A 27,068-nucleotide genomic window follows, 5' to 3' on the forward strand; every position below is an offset into this window, starting at 1 on the left:
TACAATGACGATTATTACCAAAGACTATGCTACCTTTGTCCTTCACCATCCTCTCCATCTACGATCGGTAATTTTCATTGGCATACACAATGTCTCCTTAAACACCATACCGAATATAATCATTTTCCCTCAACTGGTGTGCATGCAGTTCTTGTTCATAAGGATAACAGTGTGATGTGTTGCCGCATGAGGGCAGGGATATAATGAAGGACGGAATAGTGACGATAAAAGTAAAATACAGTTTGAATTCTTTATTAGAACACCCCAGAGAGTGGCTATAACTGCTGCTATGTTTCAAATAAAAAAGATATACTAATAGAGCAAACCTTGTAATTGGCAAATGCTAAATATTTAATTGAGGTAATATATTTAATTATAAATTATAAATGTATGATATAGAACCAGAAATGAAATGTAAATGTTTTACACCTTTTCTACCCTCACTAAACACGCTTATTTGCATTGGCATTTAATTACGTTTACTATCTAACGAAATGAGCAACTGAATTGTTTTCTCTCTTTAGAAAGGACAAACTAAGATCAGAATTACATGTCATATATATTTGACTGTGCATTCTAAAATTCATGTCTTAAAAGAAAATATGAGTTATATTATTAGGTTACTGCATTTGTATGGGAAAATATGAACGAGGTTTTCTAATGGAAAGACTGTACAGCCTTGGGAGTGCAGTATATCCATCCGACAAAACGAGTTCATTTTTTCCCATACAAATGCAATAACCTTTTTATTATATGCTATTTTTTATTATTCTACCTAATGCTTAATTATATTAACAAAATACACTATACGAAACAAAGTAATTGAGTGTATGCCGCATTCCAAACTAAATACACAAGCGCATATTCATCATTACCCAACAACATTATTACTGCTCACATAACTTCCCGCAGATAAATTTGAACTTAGTGGCGCGCTCGACATAACTTTCGAAAGAAAATGGCGTGTCTTGTTAAAATTTAAATTTGGAGTCATATTGCTAAAGAATGCGCATTGCAACAACTTTTCCATTTGATCTGGAATGAATAGATTTGAGTGTTTTGTTCGATTCTACGACATTTCGTGATTATGGACTGGATTTATATGTGACAAATTCCACATGAAATACATGGGATTGAAGAAGCGAAGCAGAAGAGTGTTGACATCTGCAAATGTGTTTCAATTTCTGTCATTGAATGTTTGAAATCATAATGTGGGAAAAATATGAAGTCCTTCAATTGCAATTATCAAAAAGACGCTATGCAATTTAATGCTTATTTCATTTTTGTGCAGTAAGGACGATGTAATTGCAGTTGTATTCGAAATTACAGTACAATTTCAAAATGTGTAATCAAGATTGAGAATCTATAACATGGATCATGTAATTCGGATCTGCAGAACTAAAAAAGTACATTTTGAGCAAAGTCAGGATGTAAAACTGTAACTATATATTTTTTTGTCATTCTTATCACCAGCTAAAAAAGACAGTATATGACCTGTCACTTGTATGTTATTTGTAAGGACCCTTTTTTGCGTCTTTAGTATACTGCATCTAGCCTAAATCTGAAACATTGTATCAACAAAGTTAACGCGAAATGTGCCAAAGCAGCTGGTATTTGGCAGTCCACGAAATATCTGTTTTAGTTCATTCAGAAACAAATTTAAAAAACCACAACAAAAAGCGCCTTTTACGCGAGTGTACATGATTTGTTCACAAATCAAACATGCTGGCGTCTGCGTCCATTATTTGTTTACAATAGAAATCAGTTCCTTCATGCACGTAAATGCAATTTATTTATCTGCACGCGAGTCCAGTATCGGGTAATATTGAACGATTCTGACAACGTAAAGTTAACGGAGAAAGAAATGAACATATAATAAAGCATAATACACGTTTTTGAAGCATAATAAGAATGCACTCTTCAAGAAAAGTGACCTCTTTTTGGAATTGCACAATTTCACGTATTTTCTAAACATATCTAAAATTAGAGTATTTACTGCCAACTAATTATGTAGCAATAAGGGTCCTCAATTTAGTAATTGAAGGAAAATCTATGATTTATTGTAGGAAAATGCTAATATATGTTACAACGAAGTTTTATATTATATATATATTGATAGTGAACGTCATATATTGTACTCAAGTACTCTAGCCCAAGTATTAGGAAAAAATGCATGACACATTTGCAAATAAAATCTTGAATGTCTCTGGTTATTTGCTTGGCAAAATATTGGTAAGCATTAGTGGCTAAAATCGGTTGGTTTGTGGATGAACCTAAATAAAGTCTTTTTCGTCTATGATAAAAATATTGGAATTGACCCACAATGGAGGAACTCCTCGATGGTTTTTAAGAAGAAAGATTTCCATGCACAAAAAGCTTTTTTCAAAACCATGTAGTTACATTTTAATATGATTGCTAACACTGATACAGATACAATTTCACAATGTTGGCGGAAGTATCTAAACGAAACAATATAAAAAGTCAGATTGACGAAACGTTGCTGGGACTTTTAGTCCAACTCGGTTCCTACTCTAACTAATAGAAAGGTCAAGTATTTTAAATATAATATGACTCAGATTTACATTGATATGCAAAATTTACTGACGTTATTTAGCTTTCTTCATTTAAATCTTCCTCGCTGAAGACAATGATTTTTTGTTAAAACTTGGAAGATTGTCAGCAAGTAAAAAGACCTAAACTGTGCAAATGCTATGTAACAAAATGGAGACAGGACAATGACAGAGAAAGTTATACTCTAAGAACGACTTGCACAAACTTATTGAATTTGAATGCACTTCCTGGGGACATTTGACCCAGTAAATCAAACCTGAGGTCTTTGAAGTAAATATAAATTTTAAGCGTTTAAACAATAATTTCGTAATTACTTACGCTACATATTCACAATGATTGATTAGCGTGAAGGTCTGCGTTTCAAAGAAGAATTTCTAAAGTAAACTGATTGCTCAATCAATTATATTTTGAATACTTTCATAGACTTTGGGTGCAAAAATATTTTCAGAAGTTGAGTAAAGGCACATTATATATGAACCTTCCATACACAATATAAAGGTATGCAAATATAGACAGAAACAAATCTTGGTGAAATGTTAGCGATCACTTGTACACATTGCACAACAAAAAAATTAGAAATAGCTTGAAAGTGTAAACAGAAAGAAGTATATGAGAACAAATTAAGCATTTTATATATACATTACACAAGAAAATTAGAGTTAGCTTAGAAAAGCACCGTACATAATAATGTTTTGCAACGGTAAATGAGTACACGAACCTGTTTGAGAGTTTTAACAATTCCTATATTTAGAGATGTCTCACATTCTTCAACATATTAAACTAACTTATAAACATACATACAACTGGCTTTTCAACTAAAATAACTACAAAGCAAAATATAATAATTTAGAATAAAACTTCAGTAAATGTGTTTCCAAACATCAAAATACATTACACATTAATAAGAAAATGGTAATATTCGCCAGAACACATTAAAGTGATTAGCAGACAGATCTGCTGTTTTCTGCTGAGTTTGTGGTATTTTGATTGATTTATTCATTGCTTGATGTCTGTTAGCTTATGTTTATTCACGCTATTGAATACAGTGTCATATTGATAGAACACAAAATGTCAATTATCAACGTATAAAATCTCATTAATGACAGGATAAAACTGTTTATCTGACACTGGTACAACGTAAAGTATGCAAATCTTAGGTAGGGCGCGAACCGTCAGTCGTTGCAGTAATTGGAGTATGGTTAAACGTCTTACGTTGCAGCAGTTGGAGTATGGTTAAGCGTCTTACGTTGCAGCAGTTGGAGTATGGTTAAACGTCTTACGTTGCAGCAGTTGGAGTATGGTTAAACGTCTTACTTTGCAGCAGTTGGAGTATGGTTAAACGTCTTACGTTGCAGCTGTTGGAGTATGGTTAAACGTCTTACGTTGCAGCAGTTTGAGTATGGTTAAACGTCTTACGTTGCAGCAGTTGGAGTATGGTTAAACATCTTACGTTGCAGCTGTTGGAATATGGTTAAACGTCTTACGTTGCAGCTGTTGGAGTATGGTTAAACGTCTTACGTTGCAGCTGTTGCAGTATGGTTAAACGTCTTACGTTGCATCAGTTGGAGTATGGTTAAACGTCTTAATGTAATGCAGTATGCACTCGTGACAAAACCAAAACTGTTCCTGCAAAAACATAAGAACTAAATAATTGTATTGTGCAAACATCGAAGAAAGTAAATGTAAGAATAAGATGCTCTATGTTATTGTATTGCTGAAAATGTATGTGTTTTTAAAAAAAATAATACGACAAGAAAGCATGGGTGCTTTGATCAACTTGATATCATCTTCTCTCTAAAATCTCAAAGTAAAATCATTTCATTTTCCATTATTTGCAATTCAAATTCTACTTGCTAGACAATTAAAAACAAATCCGCATACATAACTCTCGGTGCTGTCCGTAAAAATATACTGTCTATGCTGAGGATGAAAATCTATTAAAAATCAATAAGATATAGATAATTATAAAAAGATAATCAGACCGACACTTACATAGTTGGGTATTACTTCCTGATGGATTGTCCTCATGCTTTTTATGGTTTGGGCAATCGCCACATCACCTTCCACTTTCAGTCTCTCAATCACCGTTGATATCACACAGTACAGTCCGCTCCTAAGAGCACCGTTTCTAGAAGGAGACAAGTGTGGTCAATATAAAATACGAATATCTGTACAATAGCAATATTGAAATCAGTGATATCTGGTTTTAAATAATGAAGTGACCTGGATATTATTTTAGGAATATAAGATATTACTAACTCAAATGGGCCTTTTGGGATATTATTTTCGTATTTGTTTTGTTTTATTTGTTTCATAATTAAGAAGAGCCATTCAAACAATAGTGTACTTTATTTCAATACCCCAACTACCCCTTATGAAAAAAGTCAAAAACATTTACCAATAGTTTTAGAGCAACATTTAGTGATAGACAAAAACAAATATTGACCTTTCTCGCAATGCATAGAATATCTTCTTATATGAAATATATCCCCAAATCAAACAAATACGCAAGCATATTAATCATGCCTTTATTAATAAATAATGATATCGATGTGTTCGTTTATTAAATGGCATCATGAAAGATATAAAAAGAACTTACAGGCAGTGTACGACAACAGGCTTTACGTCCACATATTTATGTTGTGATTCAACAGCATTCAAAAGCTGCAATAATGATTCAGTGCTTTCAGGAACATATGCATTTTCAGCCCAGCTCGTAAACTGAAATTGTCTCACGGATGTGCCATTATCAACCTAAAATAGTGTACACATATCCAATAGATTAATTATTTTAGTGGTTTCGAATAAAATCGCATTTTCTTCAGTAAATTGGAGGAAGACTTCTATTGGTTATACAGAAAGGTCAGTGTTCATTAATTATTAAGCTTGTAGCTTGTTGCCTGAAATGATAACATAAACTTGATATAACGTGAACAGAAAATAATAGTTGTGTATTGCGAAGAATGATGTCGTTATGCCGTCGATATCTGCATTTAGGGATAAATTAAAGCTACGGAAATCCATCATGATTATTCTTCTAAACACATGCTATAGATTATATTATATTCACATTAGCTTAGATATATTTCGCTTCTGTAACAAACAAGCAAAATTATAATAGGCAAGATGACTGATACAGATTCTTAAAACGAAATGTCCTTCTTCAAGATACAGAAACAAGCATGGATGCAAAAGGCATCTAAATTAAAATTTCATTATGCTTCTACCTATCAGTCCGTGCGTCGACCCATCAAGAACTCTGTATGAGAGAGAGAGAGAGAGAGAGAGAGAGAGAGAGAGAGTGAGAGAGAGAGAGAGAGAATGAAAAAGATTGTCTGATGTGAGGGGTAATTTCCTGTTTGTCGATCATATAGTTTATTTTGAGTTTAAGCAAAGAATGTGTTTTTATCTACTCTTGGAATTTATAAATCATCGTACCCCTTGAAAGGAGAATGACAGAGTACTCTCGATGTAATGTTTATATTTCTCTTGCTTTGTCAGTCTAATGGTGAATGGTCCAGCTAGCATCTTTCCATCTGTAGGCCGGTAGATTCCAATCTGAAGAATTATGTTCATACTTTTAAGTGAATTCGACCTTAAATACTACCAGAATTGTAAAGAAATATATCGTGTGAGATGAAAACGTTGAGACAGATTTTCCTTTGCATAAATAATATTTTTCAAAGATTATACATTATCATGAATGTTATGTGGAACTAACTATTTGTCTCGCCTCGGAAGTTAGAAATGATATAAATTTAATATATGCATTCATGTTATACAAGAATTAAGAGATATTCTTGAGGAATTGCAAACAAGTAAACATTTTGGTATAAGACATAACCTAGAATGATCCAGAAAAGTACTAGAATTATCCATTTCACTTCACAATTCACGTGTCGCAATACTCACGAATGCTGTTTGACAAATTACACACATGTACATCTTAAGTTTACTTGACAAGAGACTAACGTGAGCTGATGACCTATTTCAACAGTAAGAGTTCACTTAAGTTGGGAATACAAAGTACACCAGAAATTTATTTTGAACATCACATGCCCATGTGATCAATATGTTTATTTTCACATTTACTTCTTGGTTCAGGATCTGATGCCAAGAGCTCACAGAAAAACTGATATATCATGGTTGATGGTACCTACTTATATCTTGGTACAGTTTATTATAGTTCTATAAAAAATTGATTGATTGTTATCATAAAAGAAAATGATTCTGTAGAGTAGGATAACGTTAACCACTAGCAAATAAGTACTGTATTACGTCTGTAGTGGAACAAAGGTATATACACATCACATAAGCTTCCAACTTATTTTATTAACTGCTATCAACTTTATTTGAATGTAGAATAATAATGTTTCTTTATTAGCATTGGTATTGTACAATATGAGCTATGCCACCATACATCACGTGATCTGGAACACGTTGAGCTGAACATAATGATTGTTTTGATTTCATAGTCATAAATCAGCCTCCAAAAGTCAATAACGCTGTCGGCCAGCGGCATCTGGGTCAGTATAAATCCTTCCCTCTGTCCGTGACTCTGAAATATTAAGCACTAAATATATTCGAGACCTAAGTCAGAATTCAATGTTATGTTACATGGCAATCATGTATAGATAAATTTTCTGAAATGCATTACTTTTTCTCATTTATATATAGGTACGCAACATTAAAAAGTCAATGAAATGTGTAGAAACAATGTTTTAGTACATCAATTTTATAATTATTACAATGTATTAGTTCTGTGCACATTACTAGAGAATATACTCACTGGCAGTACAACAGCATTGATATAATCATCTCTGTCAAAAACGGGTGTACTCAGAAAAACACGGTGTCTGTCAGCTGGAAATATTATTATTATAATTAAAAATAGAAATCTATATATTGAAGGTAGATAGCTTTACTATGATAAGAAACTTCCATAATATCATGCAAGACAGAGATAGAAAATGAAATTTAAGTAAAGAGATAGAGCTTATTGTTCAACTATATCGCTGTAGTTTGTGCGTGTGTGTGTTTGAGAGTAGAATGAAGGCAGGAATAATTTGAAAAGAAAAAGACTTCTTAGCGCTTGGGACACAACATATACACATGAAGCACTGGAAAAGTAAAAAAAAAAAAATGAATAAATTCAAGGACAGCTTATTATAGAAAAATAATTATCTTGCAATATTATATTGGCTCATATTTTGAATTTACAACGAAATCAGTATAACTGGAAATTCGGAATTAAAATTCATATGTATTTAGAAGAGATATTACTCATTTATGATACCAAATCTTAAATGAATCTTGTTTGACAAAGCCATTCTAACTTTGTATTAAAATTGCTTTTTGGGCATACTTCTTCCACATGACAATGCTTATAACAGGTGGGATATTTTTCTTAAATTTTCCTCATCAACGTTTGGATTTGATTTTAAGATTTTTCAACTTTGTTCTTGACCTCTCTGGGAATATGTTTGGGAAACAGTGACCATTTTATCTTCGTATATAAATGTGTTGACATATATAAATGCATTTGTGATACAAATAGTATAATTGTTTTATTTTCTCTAAGGTCTATCAATCTCCATGGCTACTGGAGAAATAGGCATATATACTAGGGAAATGTTTACATCAAACGACACATCATTTTCGACTAAGTACACCGCTGTACCTGGCAATATAGTGTCAGGTCTATTTTGAAATCTGTTTTCTGGTTGCTTGACCGCATTGAAATCATGGTTCGTCGATCCCACCATTCTGTCATCCTCCTCCTCTATTTTGATAATAGCATGATCGGCTTCGTGTTTGACAACTTCATTTTGCAACTTCTGGAAGGAAAATTAATTTGTTAATGAAATGATCTATGAATTATAGTGGAAGACTCGTCTGTATAAAGCTCAAAATGTAATAATGTCGTCTTATATACCAAAATACAGATTGGTTTTTTGGTAATACATTCCTCATATGGGTATATTTTCAAATTTGTAAAGCAACGTCTATAACAGGAATAGCTGATTTCATATAAAAATAAACAGATGATCTCGGCTGTGAAAAGGATATTTTAACTAGCAAAATTTGACAAAGAAAGTTTTTAGAAAATTAAAATCCATAATACAAACTGTTTATTTAACCTCGTATTCTAGCTGCAATTTCAATTTCCCTCTTTCACAATCAACTTCCAACAGTTCTTGGAGCATATTAGGAAAGTTTGTTGAAGAAGTCACAGTTCCAAACATCAGAGCTTCCACGAGAATCTCATGGAGGAAGATATACTGTTTCTGTAACAAACATAGTATAAGTTTCAGCGTAATGAATAAATAATTATGTGAAAATAGGTGCATACAAAACAATAGTGCTTCCAGTGCTCAAATTACAATGTCATGCAATTCCAGCCTTCCTAAACAAATTTTTTTTCAAATAGTTATCTAAAATAATTAGTTAAATGCGTAGAAAGTTATTATCATCATTGTATTCGGCGTCATATTATATACAACTAACCAGACTTGCAGAGACAGTCGTGGTCTTGATGGCATCTATCTAATATTACGTACATATACATGTATATTTGCTTTTGGATATGAACAGGGCAATAAATAGAACGCATATTGCTTAAAATATTAACAAAGAAAGTGACCTTTGTTTGCACTAGATTGACTCTTTGACGTCGTAGATTCGATATACACGCTGACACATTTACATGTCCCTCCGCCTGTGCTTGATGTACCAGGTAGTCCAGTGCTATGTATGTTCCCGTCCGACCTACTCCTGCACTACATCAAACAATATAATAGGTAATGTGGGTCTGTCAATAACACGTGCAATTAACAGAATTATTATCATTATTTCTTTGGTTAAACAAAAAATATGATTGTCCCGAAATCTGAAAATCACAGTCGAGGAAATATATATGCACACTTCACTGATAACAAACAATGGCATTTTCTAAAGAAGAGAGTAGTAAATAAAGTGTGTTGCAAATTAATAAATCTTAGAGGCTTATGCCATATGATTATCACATGCTTTTTGATCAAAACCAAATTTGAGGCAACTTAGGATTTTTTTAGATTCAAAACATGTATTACATAGTATGTATATCAGCGCAATAATGGTGCCTTTCAAAAAGAGGTTGTAAAAATGTAAAACAGGATGATACATCATAACGGGTATGGATGATACATTTCTGTAAAATGTATGTAAAATACAAGATAAAGGTAAAACATCTGGACAAAATGGGTTATATAAACCTCATTCCCTCCAAAAGCCCTAAATTGCCTCAGAATAGATATTATCATAAATTGTGTTCATTGATTTCATATAGGAATGTTTCTGTCTCACAGTGTGCAATTCGAGATTATGAAAAAGCGTGTTTCACTCTCAGTAGGTGCTGGTAGGATATGCACTCTGTTCAAGTTTTACATTTCTTTTAGGAATGTATGAGTCAGGCATGCGTCTTTTATACTCAGCTGTCACAGTGCTACTTCATTTATGAGATATGTTCAGTACGATGGACGATATTATCCAGTAGTGTGTTTGATGTTGTAAAGCTCATTTGTGTAACGTATCTACCTTTTCTGAAGTAGTTGACTGTTTGACGGCTCTGACCGTTCTATCTGCCTTTTCATTATCATTCATACCAATGTGACTAGGAAGTTATAGTACCGAGTACTTTGTTTCCAGATGGTGTGAGCAAATCATATTTCTGTAAAGTATTATATCGTAAATAGTTGTAGACTTTAAGGTTTTGAAACTCTGTTTTTAATTGGGATTTTGCTGACCCAGATGGCAAGTTAGGAACATATATTTGTAGTATCAGATCAAACATATGGATGTAAGATTTTACAAGATGACTGGTATATAAGGCAGAAATATTAAAATGTAAATCTTACTATTTACCCGTATAACCGGAGTAAGACAATCCGACCTTCCTCTCAAACAGTTTAAGTTTTCAAAACACTTGAACCCGTTTCGTTTTGTTCATTTCGCATCTCTCTTGATTCTCACTTATATAGATAGTTCTTTATTTTGTGTACTCTTTTATTTATAAAATTCATTCATCAAGGCATTTTATTATGTTGTTTGTTTGAATTTTGAATGCGATGGCTGATGATGTATGGCTACGAATTACACCTATATGTTAAGTCTAACTTTCCGAAAAGGTGCTGCCTACCTTCACTCGAAAATTTCCATCTTTAGATCGATGACTGATATAAAGTCAGATAGACTGTCTTTAAGGTGTAGGTTGAATAGGTCATTTATTATGCTGTGCTTCCTTGTTATGTCCAAGTAAAATTGTAGGGCAATTATCATGCTTCTCTGGTGTGTGAAGGTTTAATTGCAGTTTGTTAATAAATCAACTTGATAATGATTGGGGACGATATCTGGAATGGTAATTATGATCATTTCCTGTTGTAGATACTGGTATTGCCGTTGCATGCCGCCAAGGCTGCGAGAAGTCGATTTCCTAAATGATTTTTTTTCTTGTTTGAGCATAAAATGCTTGGTAATGCATTGAAATGTGTATCAGGTATGCATTTCAAAAGTTCATTGTAGATATAAGCTGGTCCCGCTGAAATTAAGCGGACCTGATTAAGAGTCTTGTAATGCTCTTATAGTTAAATGTATAGGTTAACGTTCAGCATTAACATATTTCAAATATTGAGAAACTCTTTTTTTAACAAGAACGACGTCTTCTGATTATTAACTCGCGAGGAGACTTTTGATAACGTCAAATCTATTGGAGATTATCGGCATTAAATCGTTACAATGTCATTAGCTTTCTTTAAATGTTTGAGGCAACCGCTTTTATTTGTGTGAATGCATTTTCATAATGTTATATATATATATATATATATATATATATATATATATATATATATATATATACTGTTTTATTTTTGTACATTACTGTAGGTTTTAATGCTCATTTATAAAGATGATATGGTGCATTTAACTTTTGTTCATGAGTGTAGAGTCTATTGTAAGATTTGAGCTAGAAATATGTTGTTATTTGGGTTTGCGTTCTATATAATGAACATGATTACAGTTTGGAGTAATTTTCCAATGGATGTTATAAGTCAAATTAGTTGTGATGCAAATTTCAGGTGAGTTATGCTCCGACATCAGTCACGTTTAAGAATATTATGTATGAGGAAACGATATTTTATAGTCTGTACAGTAGTATTTTGATTATTGTAGCTGTTAGGAGTTTTTGTTATTTATGATGACGGATAATCACACGAGTTTTATTAGTATTTCTGGAAATGTTTAAAGTCTTTTTAAGATTAGTGCTGTATGTGCCCTTTCAAAAGTTCTAAAAGCAGTGTTTAGATTAGGTTCTTCAAGTAAAAGACTAATTGCTTTAATATCTGCAATTCCATTTTATGATGATGTTAAACAGCTATGGACATTGGAGAAGCAAGGAACTTCATGGACTATTGCCTGTTAACAGTATCAGCGGGCACTCCAGTGTCTGAATTTTGTATACTATCTAACTTAATCGCTCTTTGCTTGATTCAATCCATGCATTTATACTGGTGTTATTTGCTTGCTTCTCGAAATAGAAATGGGAATTGTATGTTTCAGACTGTTTCGTGACTACTCGGATCACGTCTTTTTCGTGTTTCCGTGGTCTGAATTTAATTAGTATTCTGTTTATATGAGTTGGGTTTTATATCCTACACTGTCAGACTGCTTGCTGTTATCCTACACTGTCAGACTGCTTGCTGTTTGCTCTGTTCGGGTCTCATGCTAGAACCAGTTTCATCTTCAGTCCATATAATATCTGTAAACATAAGTTAATTTTAGTTTGATCTTCTTTTTATCAAAGCTATCGCAAGATTTCCTGGCAAAAGGGCTACAGTTAGAGTACATTTCGCAAAATTTAGAGCCTCAGGGAGCCTCAGTCGCATCAATAGTTCCAGAAGAACCAATAGGAACAGGACATTTTCTATGAAAGAAACATGGGCCCAATATCAGCTTGCAAAAGAGATTTTCTTAGTACAGGACAATTCATGGTGACACTCAACTTCACATATGGTCCGACTGGTCCCCTCTTGTCGAATCTATGTCGTGTCCTTATGTCTGTTACGTAAAAGACCACAAAACTTTATGGATCAAATGATTTGGAAGAACCAGGCTCTGATCGATGTAGGCAGTCCAGGGACAGAATGTAAGTGTTTGTGGGAATCAACTTAAAGCTAAGATAACTGTCCATTCTTTTCACTTTTGAGATCTGAGATCTTTTAACATCTTAGCCTCCTTGAACCTGTCCAAGATTCTTGATTGTCACCTCTTAAAGTGTTGAGAGATTTGTGTGGAATTATCTTCACAAATCTCGTAAAGCCTAGCAGAATATCGAGAGTATAAACCGTTTAGATTTAACATTCTCTGGTGCAAGACACTGGTAAAATCCTTTATTTATAAGAAATATGAGACAGTTTGTTGAGTGTTTTAATGATAAATCGTTGCCAGTTTCACTGACTTAAATAGTTTCCTTCTCCTGTTGGGAAATATCTGACACTGTTGGGTAGGGTGTGCATCATTATAATTTAATAATATTATTCGTCACCTATGGTCCCTACGCATATACATATATATATATATATATATATATATATATATATATATATATATATATATATATATATATATATATATATATATATTCAGTTCGCTAACCGACAGTCGTCTACAATGTACTTTGCAACACAATATAACAATACAAACGCAGAAATTCAATGATTTCATTTTCGTTAAATATTATGTGTACCTGCAATGGACAACAATCGGATTATCTGTATGCACTCTATTCACTCTCTTCCAAAACTGAACAATGGAAGAGGCATCCTTTGGTACGCGATTGTCCGGCCACGCTGTGTAGTGTAATTGAGTCAATAGTTTTGATTGGCTATCCTGAAATGTGTTGAATCAATTTTGTAGTGTAATTTTTCACGTGCATAAACATTATTCAGTATATTTCTTAACGATTATATCATGATACAAATAGAAACTTTTAACTAATCAATGTTTATGTGAATATTATTTCAATTTCCTTAATCCCAAACACATATTGCAATCAGTTATTTATATAGAAAAAAATCTATTGTGCAATATTCTATTTTTTGAACGGAATTTAGAAGCAAATTAGTGAAAGGAACTGGTACGCAACTATGTTACTTTATTGTGTATTATATATTTGAAGTAAAAGAACATGCAATAGATTTCAATTAAATAATAGTTTCAGGAGCGTCTTTGGTTTCCATTATAACATATTACAAACAGGCATTTGGAGTGATTTTGTGCGCTTACCACAGTCATTTTGAAAGTACGAATCACGTAGTTTGCGAACGAATCTGTATCAAGCAATATCACTACAACTCTGCCAAACGTCCTTGTTTGTCCTTCTTGCTCCGGCCAGTATAATTCACATTTATGCTGTAAAACAATTACCAGCTCAAACAAAATCAATCGAAAGGTGTGTTCAGATAAACGGATTTCAAATTTGTATTGTTAGAACTTGATAATTGTTCCTACCTGTAATATTGCTGCCGCACAAAGTAACATTCATCAACATCATCAACATGACGCATAAATAGTAAAACAACGAATATAAACAAACAAAGCAGAAAGTGTCAATGATTACGTCGAAGTAAGATTTATGACTAGATTTTAAATCATGTTAGACTGTTTAGTTTGCCATGCATCGTTTAGTATTAAATCTTGCTCAAAACTTCCGAACATTGATCTTCTAAGTATCAGGTAAAACATATCATTGTACATACTCGTCCAGCTTCTACCAAACCCGTCAGCATTACTATCGTTTCCACGTCATACTGCCACAACATCCGCCAGAAATCATTGATATTATATTTGGTAGTACCTTAAATAAAATAATTCAAATATGAAAGCACAGTAAGAAGCTTGCTGGATAATACGTTGTTTAATCATAGTAATAAGTCGATAATTGATTTTTAGTTGAATGCAAGAGTGTAAAGAAATGCAAAAACACTATCGAAATTTATTTTGTTATAACAATGCGAAATTGTCCTGAAATATATTTCGTACTTCTGATCAAATGCATGTTGTTTGTATCTATATAATGTGGAAAACGTTTAAAGTTTCTTACATTATATTTCGTGTTGCTTTTCTTGAACTACTGAATATATATATTCGAGTGTCCATACAATAATAGAATAATGAATATTTAATAACTAACCAAATTAGCAAACATTGTAGAATGGACTCTTATTATCAAATGCAGACAGAAAAATATGTCAGTGAGTTTCTAATTACACTTTTATTGAAATCATTTCGATGTATAGCAAGATCAAGTAGGAGCGATCGATTTACGGCTGGTGTGTGTTAGTTGGATTTTTAACTTTGCATTAAAAGAGTTCCATTATATTCCTACGATGTCTGCAGTGCTGCAGTTGATAGTGATGTCTAGCACTTAGGCTATCGGTCGATTTACGACTGGTCTTAATCGCTTAAGATTTCCTAACGTCTTGGATACTTTTCGCTGGTTTTATTGTTTGCTTTCACGCTACTACTATCACGGTCACTAAAATCATACGTATGTCATATAACGACACATGTCGTCCAAACTTCATAGCACTAAGAAGCAATTTGGCAAAATCTGACGTCATAATGTTATGATCAAGTTATTTTGAGGTGCTCTGCAAATACTGATTTTACAAAAGCAAATTAGCTTAATGTTCAGTAAACCTATTATAATTATTTCAATATATATTGGCCTGAGTGTATTTTGAAAAAAGTCACTTTATTATATGTATTCGTTATTGTTGCTGTGTCTCTTACATATTCAGGCTGCATACATCAAGCGGATGAATGCACACACAAACGCACACGTACACACACATACGCATCCACCATTATGAGCGACGCATCCATTTTAAAAATGAACTAGAAATTTAATGAATTAAAGTTAGCAAGCCTTTTGATCTAATCAATCATACAATGCAGCTCAGATGCAGGGAAGCATATGATTATGTACAGTTATTACCTTGAGAAGCAATATACATCTTTGGGCGCGAATAACCCTGAAATAATAATAATAATAATAATAATAATAATAATAATAATAAATATAATAATGACAGCAACAATACTACTACTGTTACTAATAATAATACTAATATACTAATAATAATAATAATAATAATAATAATAATATACTTCTACTACTACTTCTAATGATAATAATAATAAAAATAATAATAATAAATATAATGACAACAACAATACTACTGCTACTACTACAACTACTACTACTACTACTAATATACTAATAAGAATAATAATCTCATTTAAAATAAACTCTTTGCATAAATGGTGTTAAAATGTAATTGAAAGATTACAAAGTAACGAGAAGACAACAATCGAAATTTAAACTGTATTATTTTATGCTTACGCTGTTGATACGACGTTTCCAAGCTGAACAATTGCAGATAATGACTTTTGTCCTCCTCGTGTAACTAATCATACAATAAATGCACATGCAAAGAGTTAGAAACAAACTCACGTCAACAAAAGACGCATTGATGTAGTCATTGTCATCGTCATCCAAAGGTTTCAATACAACTCTGTTGAAATCGTCTGAAGCAAAATTCAATGTAAGCCAATGAAATTAAGTCAATGTCATATTCTGCGTTGAAAACCTATTTGCCATTCTTTTAAGTGGGGAATATATATATATATATACATATATATATATATATATATATATATATATATATATATATATATATATATATATATATATATATATATATATATATATATATATATATATCATACAATACAACAATGATTTCAAAAGGAATTGATTTTTTAACAAAAATGTTATACAATTGATTAGTATATTTCTCAAATTGATCATTTTATGCAAAGCACATAACAACAGTCTTGATCGATGTTTGTTACCTTTCTTAGAAATATATTTGGTATAGTAAATCTTTAGTTTAATAGTTTAGTTAGATATTATTATATAAAAGCAACGAAGAAGATTCTATGTGGTATATTTAAAATATAACTTCAATCAAACTCTAACAGGAAATTTCAATAAACCAAAGTATATTATCTTATAATCATGAGTTATGTTAACTTAAAAGTAAAGAAAACGAATAGGGTATGCAGGTCAAAGTTTAAAGTTATAATAAATATTCTATAAATCAAAGTCTTTATTGATTCAATCAGAAGAAACATATTCTCTTCTGTCCAAACAATGAACAAGCATTGTACTTTATAAGCAATGCAAACGAAGAAAACGTTACTTACATGCATATAACTGCTTGTATCTATTTTTATTTCTATTTTCAGGACGAAGAGCAGCAGTTGTTGGAAACTGTGGTCCTGACGGCAGTTTCTAAACAATTTAAAGCAAACGTTAAATCTTTTCTTTCTTCTAGATTATGTGTCAACAAAAGCAAACGCATAAGATATCAGTTTAAATACTCTGGGCAGTTTATGATAGTTCCCATTAGTCATGTTTCGCTCAGTGGACTTGTATGATCTGGGCATCGTCGTACATGCCAAATGACCCTTATAAGCTAATTAATTTGATAGGAGAGTTGTTAAATCTCCAGCTCATTTAATATGAGATATCACACAAAAATGAAAAGATGCTTATTATAGAAGAAACATATTACAATTGGACGTTTCAAAATTTATACCAATAAATTTCTATACTCTCACTTCGGTAGGAATTGTAAATCTTTCAGCGAACATATTATACTTTAGTTTTACGATTTTGGAGATTGGAGTTTATTTCGGTCTGCGTCCAGTATGGATACTTTTATGGATGCAACCATGTACTGTTCCACACAGATGAAGTTTCAAGATGAAGTACACTTTTTGAAGGTTTATAGTATTTGTAAGTAAAAACAAAATACTGGAAAATTCATACATCAAATTCTTCCGAGAAATAGATTTCGTCCTGACATTTTTCTTGGACATAATTCCAGAGCCTAAACAACGGTATCGTTCCTTTGGGCAATTCCCATTCTATGCTGCATTGTGCTTCGGATTCCTCATTGGTTAGTCTGGCCGCTGAATCATCATGTTTTGGCATTGTCGTGCATATATTTTCGTAATCGGTATTTCTGCTTTTATGAGTTGATGGTGTGCCATTTTCTGAATACAAAATATAATGAAATTAATACCCATTTAAGCAGAAAAACAATCCCTCCCTCTTATCCAATCCCTACTCTGTAAAATACGCATAGATGGAGAGAATTGTAAACACTATTTATTATTGTTTGCAAAATTCCTTAAATAACAAAATTTAATAGCATGTTAGCAGCAGGAGATAAACTCAATAACCAACAATATTTAACTATATTCGCAATGTGTCTTAATGAGGTAGACAAGAGAATAATATTCTTGAAGTAACATCATGTACGTGTGACCTAAACTTTAACGTCATTACTTTTGCAAATGTAACATAATATTCCAAACTGAGAAGAAAAAAATCCATTGTCCATTTTAATGATGAATAAAAAGTACATTAAAATGCATTAAATCAACCAATACATTGCTTTGGAAATGTTTATTTATTTATTTACTTTTTAATTTATTATTATTATATTCTTCTTCTTCTTCTTCTTCTTCTTCTTCTTCTTATTATTATTATTATTATTATTAAAATAAAAAACTGACTTATATCGAAGAAAGTCGAATTCGCGTAAACAGGGCCATCCTCCTTTCTCCTTTGTCTCAATATGTTCGACATCGGAATGGCTACCTTCCTGCAGAAATACAGATGTTTGCAGAGTTCATAAATCGTTAAATTAATTATGTGACACAACCAGAAATTTGTTGATTCAAAAGAAAGTATCGCTGTAGGTTTATATAAGAAGCTACAAACGTTGGATCTAAACTTTGGAAAGAGCTCTTCATTACTTATTAAATTATGATGCTGAATCCAAATGAACTTGTACGGCTGAAACAAATACTGCGTCAACGATGACAAAATGCTAGCATATGTCGTTATGTAAATAGAAATAATTTGGATTTGAACGAATAATAAATGCAAGATACCTTACGTGTGTATTAAATGTAAAATGGTCCTAAAACAAACTTAAGTATTGCTTAAACTTGAAGACGATATGTACATTTAAATATATCAAGTGAATATCGAAGAGGGTGCAACCTTTAACATCAGTTGCAGGAAAAGTTCGTGCATCGATAAAATGAGTGCCACGTGAAACGTGGCCCTATTAACAAAATCATAAAGGATAATCACCAAAGATAATAATTTCACAATATATTTATTTAATGGTGGTGTCCAGCACTGTACAAGAAAATACTCAGTTACCATTTATGTTGATCTTCAAACAGCACTGCGTATAAATATAACTTTCCGGTCCAAGAGTTTTCTCAAATGGCTACATACCTTCTTCGTTTCAGAATTATAATGATGACAGCAGAAACGATGATGACAACAACACTAACAGTGATACCAACTGATCTGCCAACAAGACCATCATCGATAGAACTACTTTTAAGCAGATTGTTATCTATAGAAGCTGCAAAATAAACCAAAATAAACATGAAAGTCATGCGTTTGTTTCAGTGTAAACAATGATAAAAACAACCAATTTATATTGGTAATATGATGGAAAAATAATGCTGTCACAAAAAATACAGATTATAAGTTTGCTCATTTTAAAATATGTCTTTCATAGATTTGAAGTTTAGCATAAAGCTACTTGTTCGTTTTTAATCCTTATCATGTATGTAATGTACATTATGTGGATTGTCCATTTCTTCGAGATTCAATTACATTTTTTAACATCAAATGGTTAGTTTTCTCATATGTCAATAAGTCAACAATACTATAGACAGCACCGTGGTTTAATGGCTAATGGCCTGATAGGCTAGAATGTTTGTTAAATGCACGTAATTCTGCTTACCTTTTCAGGATAATACCATAAAGTGCTGTTATTTCATACAACGCCAAATCAAATCAAGCAAACGTTAACCACATAACAGTAGATTAGCTCGATTGGACGGTTTAACTTAGTTCATATTATAATTAATAGCATTCATGCATCGAAAACACAATTAGTTGCAATATTTAACAGGTAAAAATATTCAAAAAATGTATACGGATGGTTTTGTTTTTCACATACCTTGAAATAATCTGATTCGTTTTAATATAAATTGATTTGGACTTGCAAAGTTATTTGGATGTCATTATAATGGGATTGATACGGTACAACAATTTACTTCAATAATTCCTGTGTGTTTATTTAGACATAGTGCGATTAAATCTTCAGTTAGCTTAATACCTTTTAAAAAGGACCGTATGAACCTAACAACAAGATGAAGAAAATATAAGGAATTTGGTTTAATCTGCCGTGTAACCCTATAATTTCAGCAAGAAATTTTCATGTTCTACTGATATACTCCTTGGAGTTTGTGAATGTTGGCTTGATTTTTTCTCACAACCTTTGGTGCATCTTACACTCACCCTAACTGCTGACTTTGGTGTACAGTTTTACTTAAGCACAATATCCATGCACTACAACGCTTTCCATCGTAAGAACATTTACGTTGTGGAACAATACTTTTCTTGTTTAATACTGTTTGATTCATCCTCAAAACCTCTATTAACATTTTGACCGAGGCTGTATTGTATCATATGTTGCTAGTACTGATTCTTTTTGCCTTGTATTGGATACATATACATTCTATTAAGTAGCAGCTGACATTGATATCCTATCATCTGTCAATTAAATGTTTTTATTAGCAATACTACTACTACTACTACTGCTAATATTAGTATTATTATTATTATCAGTAGTAGTAGTAGTGGTAGTAGTAGCAGTAGCAGTAGTAGTGTAGTTATTATTGTTATTATTCTTATCGGTTTCCGTTGTAATGACATACATTTTAGCCTTCTTTCATCTTTTTTGGTTAATCGTCAAATATTTTTTATATTTTTTATAACATGTTAACCAGAACGGATAAAATGTGCCATGTGCTTGATGTGTATTAATGCTCAGATAGCAGTCGACAATGTTTTATGCAAATAATGACCATTACATAATATTAACTCATTATCTATCAGTTACCTACATATGAAATAAAACTAACTTTGCTGACATTTTTCTCCCTGCCATCCATTCTGGCAGCGGTGTTGACAATGTCCTGTCATTGTGTCACATATATATCCATCAAGGCATTTGCCACAATTCTCTGTACAATTATATTGATAGTGGTAGATTGAGCAATCTGAAAGTAAATCAACATCAGCTGTACTTATTCTTCCATCATATTGGTGACTAATACTTTGATTGTATCTAAAGTCAGCATAAAACAGTCGTAAATTCATTAATTTCAGCCTACCAGTAACATCAAAGACGAGATGGCTAAAATAATAAAGCAAACAATGAAACAAAGGTTGTAACTATTAGTGGGAGGAAGAAAATGTGTAAATTTTAAGAAGGGTTCATTTGTCTTGGATTACTACTATTTGTGAGTTGTTCTCGCTCCTTTCTATCTGTCAAATGTAAACGTATGTGTACTGATACGTGATCATATGAGGCTGTTTGGGTCACATTTTTATCAGCGTTCTTCTTTAGTTGTTATTGCTGAATGCTAAATGCAGTTGCTATATTGAGGGAAACAGATCAGATTTTTTACTTTCAACTAATGAATATTTAGATACACCCAACATGTATTTGAATTTATGTAAGTGAGCAACTTTAGAGCAGTTGTAATATTCCGAAACAGCAGCATGTATATGACCCAATAACATATCAAATAACATATACGGATATGATCCAAAGATCAGTCTACAGTTCGATGTAGGAATTATTTAAATCTCTCAATCCGTCTCTCTCTCTCTCTCTCTAATGCACATGCGTGCATTGTTTATTGACTTTAGTCTTCGCACTAGCTGTAAAAGTATGACATTTACTCGGCATATGTACTTGTCGCTCATGCCTACCAATATGACAAAATACTTTTACTTTTTCGGGTGATGGTTTGATGGGTTTGGAATGGGAACAATAGTGTTTTCTCTTTTAAACAACTTACTATATTGGCACAGTGTGCCTTGTTTCCCCGATGGACACGAACGGCAGACGCCAGAAGTTTTTTCACAGTCACCATATTGGCAGTAGTCACATGACTTGTCGCATCGGTCTCCATAAAAACCACGTCGACACTCTAGCAAATAATAATATGCAGATACTAAATATTCTAAACAATCATATTTAGACATAAGATAATGCATTAGCGAAATATACGCTATATAACTACTGACAATTTTCCGTACGTTTTAGTAATAATTTTGTGAATATCGCAAGACTGAAACATCATGTTTTCCCCGATAGGTAAAACACGTTATATTTCAAGCTATCTACGTTAAATATTTTCCTTAAATCCAAATTTATTTCCATGTTAAGACTGCACACTTTACTATTACATTGTAATTTACTTTCATATCATGATTCTATGCTTATGATAAAAGGCGGACATCGCGTATACATTAACTTTTCTTGAAGTATCTATCTTATGTTATATTTATATTATTGCTGTACCATTGATATGCAGCGAGTTGTATAAATAGTTCATTAAAAGGAAAAAAATATTTCTGAGTTTCTTTTTTATGAAACAGTGGTGTTATATATATATATATATATATATATATATATATATATATATATATATATATATATATATATATATATATATATATATATATTTGTTGCCGTTTTAATAATTATATGTTATATACTTCTGTACTTCGTGCTTCACTTTGTCTAAAATCAAGGAAAATCAAGGGCATTGTGTAAGTGATCAGTGACATTTATTTCGCGAACAAAAAATACGTAGCTAATATTTCTCTATAACAGTGGGTTAACATTGAGGTCATTATCAATGTAGATAAACATATCTACCCGAACCATTGTCTAGGGCATGAGACACTTAAAAATTACTAACCTTTGAATGTTATAAAGAGGAGAGTAACATTCATCCTGGTTCGATTACTGTGTCCTAACTTTATATATAATATTATTTACTTTAAAAATTATTAGTTCGTGCCGTTACATAAGAAGCAAAATAAGTCTTGTTGTTGTTCTGTGTTTCAGCCTAGTTGGAATTATTTATTCAAATTATTATTCACTAGAATTAAAATGAGCTCAATAATATTCTGAACGAAAACATTAATTTTGAAATTATAGTGAAAAAAAGGCAAAGACATTTTGGATTATATTATTGTGATACATCAAAATACTCTAAGTCTCGATAACCCAGGACATTGGCACAGTAGCAAATTTGAGACTACAGGCAAATCAAAACATTCAATACGGAATTTATTTGGAATACAGCTGAAATTCAACTGGAACTTCACACATTTGGACTTGTGATGATAGAACTGTTCTGACTATTTGTGATTTAATTTAGAATACTGTACGTTCTTTTTAAATTTTCACTTTATATTCTGGTGAAATAAATTATTGCTTGAATTCTATAACATTTTTTGTTTTCCCTCTTTTATGAAAATTAGTTTAAGACCATAGAACCGCAATGTTAGTATATCAAAGATGCAGCCTACACATCATATAATATGTATATGACATGTAAATACATATACACGAATTTCCAGTGAAGTTAAGGTTGACTATAGAACAGTGTACTTAAGTGAACACTTCACAGCCCTACCCAGGGAGTCCGCTACAAAATGGAAGACTGTATCTATTCCAGCTATTTAAAATCCTTTTGGAAATTGATAATTCGCTGATTTTCTTTAATTTAGTTTTAGTAGCATTCATATTGATTAAATAAGTAATTAAAAGACACACTTTCGATTTAAACATGCATGTTAGGTTAAATAAGGGACGTGCACCATTACAAACACCGCATAGTTAACTTATTGATCACAAATTTGGCAGGGCAAAACCATATTAAAACGAATAGGAATATTAACGAAGCGAAATGACAAACTAAAAAGAGTTAATTCAAACATTTAAATTTATTTACAGTTGATCTAAATTATGAGTGTGCTTTAATTAGCATTGCTACCAACGATAACATTGCTTTTCTTACCCGCTTCCGAAAGTCTGTTTTAAATCATACCAGAGTTTTGCCCCATAGCTATTGATGATTACCCAGTGAGAAAGAGTGTGAGAGTTTTTCTAGGACATTTTAATAATTAAAAATTATCTGTTTTAGAACCTTATTCTAGGTTTGATACAAGTAGAATATTAGATAGACTAAAGTAAACTGTTGCCTACTAACGAAAACGTTACCTTACGAACTGAACAAACTATTGCAGCGTTGTATCATTGGTATTGTGAATCCTGTAGATACATACCATGGAGAGTGTACACATGCCGTTATGACAACCCAATATATATATGTTATTTACTGTAATTTGAAGTTCAAGGATATTATTCAGCTCATTATTGTTTTTTCGTATCACTCTACAGACAGTTCGGTGGCCCAGGTGGTTAAAGTGTCAGCCTCTGATGCTGGCAGTCGTAAGTTCAAACCCAGACTGAGGTATACCAAGACTTATAAAAATGGTAGTAGCTGATACCTCTCATGGTTCTCGACATTAAGAGATACGTTAAACATCTATAAACACACGCACACTCTACAAATTTATTTCTTATGCATGAGAGAGAGAGAGAGAGAGAGAGAGAGAAAGAGAGAGAACGAGAAAGAAATATTGCACCTTGTTTAATTCATTGAGAAACGAGAATGATTAATATTTGTCTCGTTATGTTCTTATATCGACGAGGATCAAGAAGCGTCAATTGATTACTGATCTAGAGACTATTGAAGCAATATGCTACACCATGGGAACACAATTTGATATACCAACAGTACTTGTAAAATTAAATATGTCAATTTCAGTTAATCCCTTGAGGAAATGTTAACGTTTATTACAAAACAGTATATTCCCTCTATATTTTGTAATGTATCCCAACCCCACAAACCTATTAACTGGGTTTATTTGTGATCTTAGATTCATTTTAATTCTATTCGAGAAAGGTACTTCTATGAATATTATAACAGCAAATATTCTCCAGTGATGCTATATTGTTTACCTTGGCAGTAGCCAGTTAATTTGTCGCATGTCGGGCCAAGACAGTTATCACAGGTTTTATTGCAATCCCCAAATCGTCCGTCAGTACAATCTGAAGGAAAGGAAAATCCAGCAACATGTCCTTCATAGTCAAATTATGTCAAGTTGCGAGAAGAAATGATTTAGCTTATATATTATTATCAAAGTGATATATAAATCTAAAACGTTCGGCAAATTATGTAAGGTATAAGAGAATACATTAAATATGCAAATTTGACCTGTATTATTTCAAGTCACCTTGGTGTGTCTGATGTTAAACTTTAACCTTTCTTGTTTCAATCAGTTTCACACAAAAATAAAGGAATATTTACGTTTTCGTGTTTTCTTTTATGCAAATGGTCAGATGTTATTAATTCACGAAAGGAAGCTTTTTAAAGCTTATCTAATGCATCCAAGTTAATGCCATTACTGTAGGGATGTCCAAGAGGTTCCTTTGGCAATGATAATTATAGGATTGACCTCTACGATTTAGTCGTGGATATAGGGTGAATATTGACAAAAGGAACAGGAGACTGGACTAACCACCAAAAACCTGCACTTCACAGAGAGTCAGTATACGGTTCTTTCCTTGCAAGTCGATCTGCACAAATCGAGCGTGGACATCAGGTTTCAGACCTGGCTTGTAGACCAGTTGAGGGTCGTTGCCGTTGTCTCGATAATGCTCCGTAAATATCTTATTGTCTTCACTCAGTAAAATCCGGAAATTGACTAGTCTTTCATTCACTGGAAACATAATTGTTAATACTGGGAGATTAAACGAATTTTTTCATAATACACTTTTCCTGCGTTTAAAACTCGATTAATATACTTAAATATTTGCGTGTAGTGGATCCCTGAGTTCCATGTTGTAATTATTCATTGTGTAACACATCGACGTTGAACGAGAATACTGTGTCACGGAATTGTTGCACGAATATGTTTATGCATTATAAATCAACTATAACTGGTGTTTCCTTTTAGGCTAAATTATTTAAAACATCGAGTTCGGTTTACCCATTGCTACACATGCAAAGTGCCTGATGTGAGAAACCCGATAACCTAGAGTTCTCTGACCGGAGTATCAACACAACTAATTATTTAGAGAGTAGATTCTCGTTGTCGTATCACAACACGAGTTTTTTCAGGACGTTGTCTACTTCAGCTAAGCTATCATCAGCTGTACAGCCTTTCGATGGAGAGTAGTAGAACTCTGGGTTTAGTGTAACTTGGATGCTGGGGGTAGATCGCGACGTTGGAACGGAGGAAAAGTTTCATACTAATGGGCGGTATTTATCTAAACAATTGCACGTCGCACCAAGCCGCTCTTTGTGATAACACGTCCAACACATAACCGTTATAACTTTTCTTGAAAATACATAGATAATTTCTCATATTTTCAAAGAGCATAAGATCTGACGATCTTTATTCGAAGTGAGAGAAAATAATAGTAGCTCATTAACACTATATTTGTTGAATCTGCTAATTATAGGAGAATAATACCGGATTATTTTAATGTAATTGCCAAAATTGGGTTAGACAAATAGCCTCGTGGGGAGTCACATATTATAATCCATTGACTGGGATTTCCTTCTCTTGGCCCAAGCTTCAATAAAGACTCTATTTATCTTATCCGCTCGGTACGCACCACTCACTAAGTGTATGAGAGGACAGGACAACCTAGTATCGTGCTATTGAGACAATTCTTATGAAGTAAAGGGACATATCAAAATAATTTCAAATATTTTAAACAATATAAATAATGGCATAAATAAACTGTGAGTAAAGATACAGGGTTTAGAGAGATGCTATATATACTTTACGAATTTAACGTAAAAGCGACACTCTCAAGAGAATGTGCCCTTGTTTACAAGTTTAAACGGGATCATAGTATTATCTTGTCTGGTTGTGATACAAAACAAAATTTACAGTAAATGCAAATGTTGCTTTTGTCCTTTACAAATATTTACAAAGATATATTGAACTGTTTAACAAAATATGCAAATTTACATATCGCATTTAGCTTTAAGATATATGGCATCAACTAAGACAGCTGATTGAGCAAAACAGTGAGGAAGGAATATATTATTGATTTGATCCGGTTAGGTAAACAATATTTTACTCAACGCATTTTAAAGTTGAATTCGAATATAACTTGCACGTTTCGAAACCAATGTAAAAGGAGTCAACAAGTCAGTGCTATACTTTTTGCAAAACCAAAGTTAGATTAAAACCAAGATTAAAACCAAAAAATTATGGCTCAGTATATAAAAGAAGTTTTGTTTGAATCAACAATAGACATGTCAAAATGTTACATCAGTCTGAATCATTCAGATGCTTGTTGGTAATACCCTGGTATAATTTGTGTATATGGAATTTGATCAAAATT

General features: G+C 32.4%; 1 protein-coding gene across 1 annotated transcript in view; it reads right to left on the reverse strand.

Annotated features, from left to right (window-relative positions):
* Positions 1 to 236: 236 nt before the first annotated feature.
* Positions 237 to 27,068, reverse strand: part of LOC149798452 (receptor-type tyrosine-protein phosphatase S-like) — a 44,110-nt gene continuing 17,278 nt past the window's right edge. Inside the window, exons 6-27 of the mRNA XM_089963642.1 lie at positions 25,226 to 25,426; positions 24,666 to 24,755; positions 21,643 to 21,774; positions 20,698 to 20,835; positions 18,992 to 19,124; positions 18,256 to 18,344; positions 17,504 to 17,730; positions 16,876 to 16,963; positions 16,121 to 16,194; positions 15,602 to 15,638; positions 14,361 to 14,458; positions 13,888 to 14,013; positions 13,349 to 13,491; positions 9,215 to 9,350; positions 8,712 to 8,858; positions 8,252 to 8,408; positions 7,361 to 7,434; positions 6,992 to 7,129; positions 6,010 to 6,129; positions 5,171 to 5,325; positions 4,564 to 4,699; positions 237 to 4,197 (exon numbers count right to left, since the gene is read on the reverse strand). Coding sequence (XP_089819768.1) covers positions 4,120 to 4,197; positions 4,564 to 4,699; positions 5,171 to 5,325; positions 6,010 to 6,129; positions 6,992 to 7,129; positions 7,361 to 7,434; positions 8,252 to 8,408; positions 8,712 to 8,858; positions 9,215 to 9,350; positions 13,349 to 13,491; positions 13,888 to 14,013; positions 14,361 to 14,458; positions 15,602 to 15,638; positions 16,121 to 16,194; positions 16,876 to 16,963; positions 17,504 to 17,730; positions 18,256 to 18,344; positions 18,992 to 19,124; positions 20,698 to 20,835; positions 21,643 to 21,774; positions 24,666 to 24,755; positions 25,226 to 25,426 — 2,717 coding nt within the window. The 3' untranslated portion in view covers positions 237 to 4,119. The remainder of the gene's footprint in view (positions 4,198 to 4,563; positions 4,700 to 5,170; positions 5,326 to 6,009; positions 6,130 to 6,991; positions 7,130 to 7,360; positions 7,435 to 8,251; positions 8,409 to 8,711; positions 8,859 to 9,214; positions 9,351 to 13,348; positions 13,492 to 13,887; positions 14,014 to 14,360; positions 14,459 to 15,601; positions 15,639 to 16,120; positions 16,195 to 16,875; positions 16,964 to 17,503; positions 17,731 to 18,255; positions 18,345 to 18,991; positions 19,125 to 20,697; positions 20,836 to 21,642; positions 21,775 to 24,665; positions 24,756 to 25,225; positions 25,427 to 27,068) is intronic.

This window comes from Sinohyriopsis cumingii, chromosome 6, assembly GCF_028554795.1.
Source record: "Sinohyriopsis cumingii isolate HCF-2022 chromosome 6, ASM2855479v2, whole genome shotgun sequence".
NCBI classification, from domain to species: Eukaryota; Metazoa; Mollusca; class Bivalvia; order Unionida; family Unionidae; genus Sinohyriopsis; species Sinohyriopsis cumingii.